This window comes from Calonectris borealis, chromosome 8 (assembly GCF_964195595.1).
Source record: "Calonectris borealis chromosome 8, bCalBor7.hap1.2, whole genome shotgun sequence".
NCBI classification, from domain to species: Eukaryota; Metazoa; Chordata; class Aves; order Procellariiformes; family Procellariidae; genus Calonectris; species Calonectris borealis.
The window spans coordinates 12,582,639-12,592,487 of NC_134319.1; the positions used below are offsets into that span (position 1 = coordinate 12,582,639).

The 9,849-nt window shown below is 40.6% G+C and overlaps 1 protein-coding gene across 3 annotated transcripts in view; it reads right to left on the reverse strand.

Moving 5' to 3' along the window:
• The window catches only part of ST3GAL3 (ST3 beta-galactoside alpha-2,3-sialyltransferase 3), a 187,123-nt gene extending 177,583 nt beyond the window's left edge, over positions 1-9,540 (reverse strand). For all 3 annotated transcript variants that reach the window (XM_075155987.1, XM_075155986.1, XM_075155988.1), the window contains exon 1: positions 9,210-9,540. In XM_075155987.1, coding sequence (XP_075012088.1) covers positions 9,210-9,324 — 115 coding nt within the window. In that variant the 5' untranslated portion in view covers positions 9,325-9,540. The remainder of the gene's footprint in view (positions 1-9,209) is intronic.
• Positions 9,541-9,849: the final 309 nt, after the last annotated feature.

Genomic DNA, 9,849 nt, shown 5'->3' on the forward strand with positions numbered 1-9,849 from the left:
ATTAAAGCTGTTCTGAGATTGATTAATTTCTGACAAAGATAAAAAGATGCAATTGCCCTTATAAATTATTAACCTTTTTTGTTATTGTCAACATTTAGAGTAAGCCTTCATATGTACGAAACCATCAGCTACTTACCTGTTGGGAAAAATCAACTTTTATTGATTTCTGTGCCATCTCATTTTCACTACCTCTTTTAAAGCATACATGCAACTGTGCATAATGTTTTGAACAAAGATACTCCTCAGAACATGCACACTCACTGTAGCTAGAAGAGATACCGGTTAAACTTTTCCGTAGTTACACTGTGTTAACTCTTTTTGTTCCAGGAGCTATTAAGGGGCATACTTACTGCACTGTTGCAGCTCAGATGAACCTCATGTTTAATCAGTGCCCCTAACACTGAAATCCACAGGATAATAGCTGCAAAAAAATGACATGCTGTAACAGGGACTGAGTTAAAGTAGGAGGGATCCTAGCATCATCTGAAAAAAATTAAAGACAAGTAACATACATGTTTATAAGCTCTTAGAAGTGGAAATAGCTAATTTTAACACATTCTGATTTTTCTTTTTTTGAAACAGAGCAAGAAGTGCTAAATTCTGACTGTCAGAGATGTATATATCTTGGATTGTCTAGGCATTTGGTAATTCAAAATACCAAGAACTGGTTAAGAAATATCCTGTAGTTTCTGTATCTGACTAGAATTTTGACGCTATCCTCACATGCTATTACTTCCTCAAGAAAGCAATGCATACAAGAGCAATATAATCATGTGGTGCCATGAAGGAGTAACCACTTGAAATCAGCTATCTCAGGTTCAAACATCTACTCAGGATATGCACACACAGTACAAATTACTTTTTGCTTGATGCCTGGGTGCACAATTACATTCCTTCTGAGGTGCAAAAGAGATACATAATTCATATGGAGCTATACCTCATGACCCAATTGTACTTGTCCTTGCAAGTCATACCCAGGCCTGGCTGTTTTACTGTCTCAGCCTGACACTGTGATGTAAACCCCGACTGCAATGAGAAAAAATGAGATGTTATAGTGACAAAAGCACCAAAAAGGTTGGCAGAAGATAACAATCTAGGAAAAATCTCCTCTGCAAAACACCCCTAAGTGTGACAGACACGGTCAGAATCAGTACTAAGGCCACGGTCAGAAGATCACAGCAGCAACAGATGTCCAACTCAAGACAAATCACATATTACCTCCTTTGTGCCTTATTGCCCCAACAACGTCAGCAGAACTGACGTGAAGCAGAATTGAAATGGGCATGAAAGGTGCCCAAAGCCAGCCTGCCTGTATTAAAGCCGATGGAGAAAGTCCATGTGATCTATCAAACAAGCGATAGGGTGGAGCTTCCATTAAGGCTGGCAATACCTTAAGGCACAATAGCCATTGCTGCAATGGCTACAGGTCAGAGGTGCACGCTTGTGCACCAAGGGGACGTACAGTGACAAGATGGAGGGAAGGCAAAGAATCACTCACTAACGCAGATGAGACAGTCCTCACAGGGAGGTATTGTTTCCAGCTGAACTCATTGCTAAGGGGTTCACAGTCAGCTGAGATGAATAAGTCCTTTCACCTCTGAAAGCACTCAGCTGCAGAGCAATTGCTAAGAGAGGTAAAGTGCTTTCACTGCATTGTACCTTCCAGAACATGGAAAGCTGCTGACTTTGACCTCTGAAAAACTGTATCGGAGGACGCAGCTTCGGCTGCATGTAAGAAACTAAGTGCTGCCCCTTACAAACACTATCCCAATCCACCTATCAAAAGTCACAGGAACATACCGTTCCCAAACTTGGGGGGGACAGGGAGAAAATGCTCAAGAGTTGAGCAAGTGAAGCAAGTGAAACACTAAGTCAGGTTAAGGTCAACTAAGTGAAACAAATAAAATCACACTCTGTTTTAAACTGGGCAAGTTCCTCAATTGCACCCATCAGCTAGCCACACAAATGGAGAGAGGGGGAAATATAAAGGCTTGAACAGGGACTCAAACAGCAACAATTCTGCTGTTGTTAAGAAAGCAACAGCACCTTACTATTTTAGGATGCAAAACTAAGGCCCAGCTATGTGTAGGGGGATGGAGAAGTATTCTTGCACCTTGCTTTTCTATCTTGCTAAAAAGTCAACATTAGCTCAGAACTAAAACAGTAACCCAGGGCTGAAAAAGCTAAAATGAAGATAGAATAAAAATGAGTACAAGTACAGCATTACAGCCACCCCTTGATCCACAAAGTGCTTAGGGTGCTATGCTCTTAATGCCCTTCACTAAGCCTGTCCCTATAGGTTCCTAAAGCCTGAAGAGTGTTCAGGGAGTTTTCCTCCTCTGGAGAAATCCCAAGGACGAGGCAACATTATACTTGCTCCTTCCCTCAATAGCTCTGTCATGCATCACTTCTCGTTGCCCCAGCAGAGTTTTGTCCTGCACTGTTAACATTACAGCAGCACTAGAAATTCCTGGAGAGACAGCAGGGTCCCTAGAACAGCAAGGTTGTAAAGTAACGTTGGGTATTTCACTAAATATGCAGTAACGGGTCAGAAAAAGATGAAGCATTTTCATTCCCCGATTTCTTTGGCCTACCTTGTGAAGCGCTGCCTTCTAAAAGACAGAGAGGCACACATGATTTTTTTTTATTTTGTGTTTAACTGTTTCATAGACCTTAGAAGTTCTGATTCATATTTGCTGACTATACTGTCTCTTCTGTCCTGGTGGCAGACAGGCAGCTGCCTCCGGTGGGAAGGGCAGGCAGTTCTGTGCGGTTGCATCAAACAGACAGAGCAAGAGGAATCAGGAACGTACACATCTGTCTCCGGCCAAGCGAAAAGTAGGCGGCACAATTATAGCTGTGAAAGATACTACCACAACTGAATGTCCTGAGTTGCAGGAGTTTAAGTTTAGCTATGCTCCTTATTCTGGCACGTTAACAGGGACCATAAAGTAACTTGAACAGCGGTAACAATTTCTGGGCACTAAATCCACTTTTCTGTGTTCTGCACAGATAAGAATCATCCACCATAGTTAGTACACTAAAGTTTTCAGTTTCAAGCTGAACACAAGTGGAATATTTCAGCCCAATAGGAGAATTCTTAGAAAAGTTAAGCTACTTTACCAGACAACTGTTGTTTTAACTCCTATTTTTACATCTTTGTTTCTAATATTCACTGCTGCCTTAATAACATTACTTCCTATTTGGAACAGTTATTTCAGAAAGTATCATTGGGATCCTCAAATCCCTAAAGCATCTGAAAAGTAGCAAAGAAATTCCTTGAATCTGTAGTCAGATCCTTGTTATGAGAACTTTCTAAAAAATTGTTCTCAATTTTTGTGCAATAAGTACAGCAGTAACACAGACTATGGAACAGCTGAGTTCATGAAACAAACCTTGAAGTTATTAGTAACTCAAACATCAGTGAATTCACAATAATTGGTCTCAACGCTGTTTCCAGTCTCTTCCTGCAAAGCAAAAAAGCAACTGCTTCAGGAAACTTACACTGCTGCATAATACTGTCCAAAACACTTTTTTAAAAAAGCTAATGCCCACAAGGTTAAAGTCTCTCGGGCTTTTCAGCCGGGGGAGTAGCAGCAACAGCAATAAAGTCTACCATAAAGAACACATAGACACCCCCATGCCTAAAGCTAAGGCCATAGATAGATACAGAGCAACTGAAATTATTACCATCACCATTTACTTGCCACCCTCACAACAGGGGCATAAGTGCCTTGTAATTCTACAGTAAAAGAGGATACGCTCCCTCATCCACCTAACCATAAATTCAGCCAGCTTAGCTCAAACCACGTTCATCAGAGATTTATGCTCCCAATGCCAATTTGAGCTGGCCTGCAGATGTTTTTTTTTAATAGGAGCACTCCTGCATTTCCTTCTTCTGGCAAAGGCAAGTAGGACCGTAACTCCCACAGATGAGGGTCTGAACACGAAACTGCTACATGCCTCTCTCCACAAAGGGGACAAGTTTGTCGCTGTGGCCTAGCTGCTCACACACCGACTGAATGTCTTTTCATTTTTTTTTCATTAAACAACAGAACGGAAAGAAGTCAGATGTCAGTGTATGCAAGATCCACTCCCTTAACGTAGAACAAATGACACCCCCAGTAACTCAGGATACAACAGTTGTGCCCACACTACATACCACCACACATATCGTGAAGCTTTAGACACACGAGAAAGAGCATGCACGTTCCAAACCCTTGTAAAAAGATCCATTTCTTCAGTACATTTTTAGTCCCTAATACAAGAATTGACAAAAATACCATTTCACTTTGAAAGAGTGAAATCAGTATTTATATTAAAGATAAAGGTTTGATTGCTTTTGATTAATTTAGCCTTTTTGCTGTGAGACTGGTTTCCATGGAAATGCAAGCAGACTGAAAACCTGCAACCAGAAGTGAGTCAGTTTTGCCTGCTTATGTCTCCTCAGTTCCCATGGAAACAGACATTTAAAAAAAAAAAAAAAAAAAAGAATAAAAAGGATAAGGGTCCTGAAATACCTTCAGGAGATCTATTCCCAGAGCTTTATCTCTTTGGCTGCCTTTCCAGAATTAGAGTTGAAAATAACACGGAGCAACAGATGACAGAGTAGTGAATCGATTTCTTTATGGAGACATCAACAGAACATACCTGGAGATGTTTCAAAAGCCACATTCAAACTGACAAGCTCAAAATCTATAGCTACAAGTTGTATTAACTTAGGTTTTGGCAAAAATACCTGAAGTAGAGTATATATTTCTTTAAATTAATTCAATGCTAATGTAGATAGAAGTACAATAGAGAACAGGAAAATAGCATCACACTGTCCTTGTCCCAAGTATATTTCAATACTTTGAGAGACAAAAAAAGAAAAAAAAGCTGCCTTGGGGGAATCAGTCCAATATTTGCACAGCCAGGGTATTTTTTAATGGAATCTTTCCTTCCTTACAACACATGCATTTTTAAGTTGCAAAATCAGCTATACACATACCAGGTTAAGTAACAAACATCAGTATTAAATTTTGACATGACTATATTCTGTCCTTCAGTTATGGGTAAAAATGCATTCCTCCAAGCTGATAAAGCAAATTTAAGAGGCACTGTCAGCAAGACTCCATCTCCCATCATACTTTTCAAAGATAATGGGGCACCTTCTCCTGTGCTGTTGTCTTCACACTCATACAGATAACATCTTCCTTCCTCCTCAGAGCCAAATGCACCAGGGAAGGTGGAAGGGATAGGACAGGGAGTTGTTAGGAAAGAGGCTGCAGTGCATGTGTCAGACCTTCAAAACCTGCTCCTATCGCTACCATTACTACGCAAAAATTCCCTGACAACTCAGTGTCCAGAAACACACTGAACAGAGTTATGATTATCTGCTGCTGCAAGGTCCTTCTAGAACGTACAGGACAGCTAAACCTGATACCAAACTTCTTATTTCCTTGTTTGTCTTCCACATCACATTATCAGTTCTACGTGCTTAGCACACCTCCATGCAACTCAACACTCTTAATCAGAGGGATGCGGCATCTGTCACTATTGCCTGTCTGGGAAGAACGTGCAAGGACGGTGTACATCTCTTACCACTTTTGTCAGAGACTGAAGCTGCATTACAGAAATCAGGAAAGAAAAAAGAAGAAGGAAAGCTTACCTCTGTCCTAAACACTGCCCATATACTCCCAGCTATCACCAGAACTCAAAGACCCTCTTCTGCACTCACATAATGTTACACACCACTTTTTTGCACTTTGCTGCTGCTCCGAGAACTAACAATATATTGCCACCGACATGAAACAAGGCTCAGGGAAGAGCAGCCAGCCATGATACTCACTAAAAGGATGAGAGAGGGGTAGCAGTCACTGGAGGTTTGTCTTGAATGGAAGAAGCAGCTGAACTTAATTCAACCTTAATTAGTTCACATCAGCTGAATTCAATCTATTCTTGTCACAGGAAAGATAAGCCTTAGAGAATTAATTCTTTCCTATTCTCCGTTGTATTTTGGCAAGGTGTAGAGTCACACAGTAAGGGGAACAATCTCTCAGAACTCGCTACGGCATCACTCAAGGAGGACAGATTTAAAGTTAAATGGAGATGGTAAGAGAAACATTGACATGTATCTTTCAGTCTATCCAGAAGTTTAGCCTCCTTTCTTGGAGGTGTCAGAAGTACAAATAAACAAATTAATTTAACTATTCATTTACTTTAGCAACTAAATATACAAACATCGAAGTTTCAGTGTGACTAGACTCCTTACAGAGTTACCATTCAAATTCATCCATAACAACAACATACACAGGCATTTTCTAAAACATTAAGTGAACAAACCACACAAGCAGCAAGTAAGCAGATCAAGTATTTTTCACCATACTCTATGGCAAATTTGTTTGTGTCCGATATTAAATACAGGTGTCAAGTTTACTAAAACCAGTCTCTGAAGAGATTGCAAGGGTGTCGGATGTCAGGAATAGCTTAGTTTCATGCCTCCTCTAGCACAAAGAACGGAACAGAGAAAAGATGAATGCGACTACTGAAGCTAGGGAGTCACTATTACACAGAATAAAGACACCGGTCACAAAAAAAGAGAAAATAATTTAATAAGAAGATAACTTACACATAAAATCAATAATCTTAGATGATTAAGCACCCCAAAATTAAGAAATGTAACTTAATTTTGCCTTTGGGGACATCAGCATTATCGTATCAATCTTAAGGAAATTTACAAGGTCATACACTGAATTGTAATTCAGGAAATAAAACCACAAACAGCTATCAAGCACCACCTGTCTTGTGCACTGAACTAAGCAAGGCTCCCCTTCAGAAAATAGAAAGTATAATGGCACCATTATACATTGTATCATATTACACATGCTCAAGGAAGCCTAATCATGGTTAAATGAGCAACTTCAATTCTGTCATTTGTTAACTTCCAAACGCTTATTTATAGAAGCTTAACATTAACTCTTCATATCAAGTTTCCCAATACAGGCTTTTAAATTTGTATTTTAAATCTGCGTAAGTTCCTCATGTGTAAAATTACATGACAAATAAAACATTTTTTGATACATACAAAACTCTGAAGATCAACTGAAAACTGGTACCACCTCAACTGTTTTCAAAACTAATCACATAAAATTTTGCCCTCTTACACTAGACTGCTGTTTACACTAATATTTCAAGGAGCTTCATCTGATATTTAAAACACAATCCATAAAGGCATCTAGAAGAAAAGGAACAATGGTACAGTCTGTATGGTACAGACAACTGATAAATATCAATAAGCTAAATCTTCAAATGCATCATTGCTTTGTACATGTTGAAAAAGCTTAATGCAAGCAGTGCAACTTCCCAGAATAAACGAAGAACACATTTTACACACGAGATTAGAAAAAAGGAGACACACACCTAACAAAAAGTCTGTGACATCACCTCTCGGTGCTCCTGTCAGAACATCCTGGGTACCCGAAAGCAGCCAGTACGCTCAACAGAAAGTACTCTAACTAGGCTGCAACTTAAAGTCATCTTTCATGGGTAAAAGTGTTCCATTTATAGAAATCCACAATGTTTGCATATAGATTTGCAACATTGCATTGCAAGGCACAATTACCACAAAACTCCTCAGGGACTGACATGGCGTAAAATAACAAATGGCACACAAAACTAAAGACACAAAACCCAAAGAGGCGAAACCTGAAGAAATTTAGAACCCACCCCAGCACCTTGGTATATGGCACATAAACACAAAGCTTCTCCTCCACATTTAACAAAGTTCACATACAAGTTGTGGCCTGAAGGGTTTTTTTGCGAGCCTTGGGAAGTCCCAACACAATTTCTGGTGGTATGAAGGAAGTAAAGGATGGCAGGTGGTATAATTTCATAACAGATGATCATGTGGTAGCAGATACGGCAAAACTGTTCTTTTAACTACATTCTGTACTTATTTTCATGCAGGAAGGATTTTCTATATCTCATCGACAAAAGTGCTAGTTTTCAGAAGGTCATAATCAAGATTTTTGACTCCCTCTCTGAAGCACAAACCTGAAAAAACAATCCCTGCTCAGAAAGACACTATGTATCTCCTTTTCCAAATTCAGTCTTCCAATACCTGTTCTAGTACAAGACACCTTAGCAGTCCTCCTGTCAAAATCACTGCATCAGTGCAAATCTCATATCCAAGTCACCATCTGCCATCCTGCAAAACTTCTTAGAGCACGTAACAACAGATATGGAGCACGTAGAGGTAGAAAAATATTAAGTTTAATAAACATTGCAGTAGAAACCTCCAGCAGCATGCACAGAAACGCAATACAGCAAAGACGGAATTTGACCGATGGCTTTTTGTCGGACAGAAAAACAATCCTTCTGGATCAGTGTTTCTCAGCCACTGATCCAGGGAGTAACAGTCGGCTGTGAGACATCTGAAACAGCCTGTGGAACAGCTGCAAAGAAGGCTGGCTTGTGTTTTGGGCGGGAGGGGGAGAGGAGGGAATTGTTTTCTTTTTTTTATATTTTCAATAAACAATTCTCACATGCAAGCAAGAAAGCAATCAACACAAGCAAAAATAAGAGCAGTAACTGAGCAATCAAACCTCAGCCTAATTTATATCTCATTGCAACTAAAACGTCCTATGGCATTACCACACAGTACAATCCTCAGATTGTATTCAATGAGGTCAGATGTCTCTTCGGACTTAAAAAGGTTGAGAGACATCATTTTAGATGACAGATAGTTGGCAAATAACAACATGGAAGATAAACGGAAGATGAGGATTTCTGAAGGACGAAGTAAGATGACGAGGTAACCAGCATATACGATTATAGAAAGAAATCAAAATCCACCAGAGAAAAAAACCTTGTCTTAGATATTTTAAAATGTACAGAAAGATTCAGGGAACAAAAGTCTCAGCACAAAAACTCTTTATTTTGACAATTAGGAATCATAAACTAACACAGAATATTCTAAGAACTGAAGTCTCTAATACTAGATTTATAGAGCGTGAACCTGCTTTTGTAACCAGTAATAAGAGTAAAGCCATAAAGAGCATTAGGTAATCACAAATTCAACTCCTTAAGTATACTAAAAGCTCCAGCATTTGATTGGGCTTAATCACATCCCTCTAATACTACTAAACCGGAACCACCTCAGTATTATTGCAACTATTGAACAGACATCTTAGGGAGCCCAGAAACACTTACACGGTGCTCATACTTACTTGAATCCTCCCATCTGAGAAGGTGCAACTTCCAAGCAGAATAGTACAGAAATCCCAGTACCAGAAAGAGGCAGAGGGCTAGCAGCAGGTTACGCATAAACACCAACAGTCCCATCTTCACATTAAATCTGCTCTTCTACATGACCTGAGAAAGAAAAACAGGTTGAGGTTGGAGCCACCTTCTCCTACAGTCATCCTTCCAAAACATGCAATCCCATATCCACAATAACGCACAGATCCAAACCCGTGCTCTCCACAAAGTAAAACACACCAGTTACCCAAACCGCAACAGTGAAATAAGAACTACCACCCTAAGCAGCTGCCTTTTTTTTTGTCACAAGGGTAAACGCTGATCTGGAGAGGCAGAAGGGCACTGCCACGCTATGACAGAGCAGCAGCCCAACTCCCTGTTGGCACTTACGCCCCAGCCCACTTCAGATCACCAGTCCCAGAACCGCCACAGCCGAGGCCTGGCGAGCACCACACTCCGCCCAAGCACAGGAAAGCCCAGACGCGCCACAAAGCAAACCCACAGCGCCCAGGGCTCCTCGGGGGTGTCCCACGGACAGCGGGGCCCGCAGCAGGCCGCCAGCGGGCCGGGGGCAGCGCAGGTCCCTGCTGGAGCGCGGCGGGAGCCCCG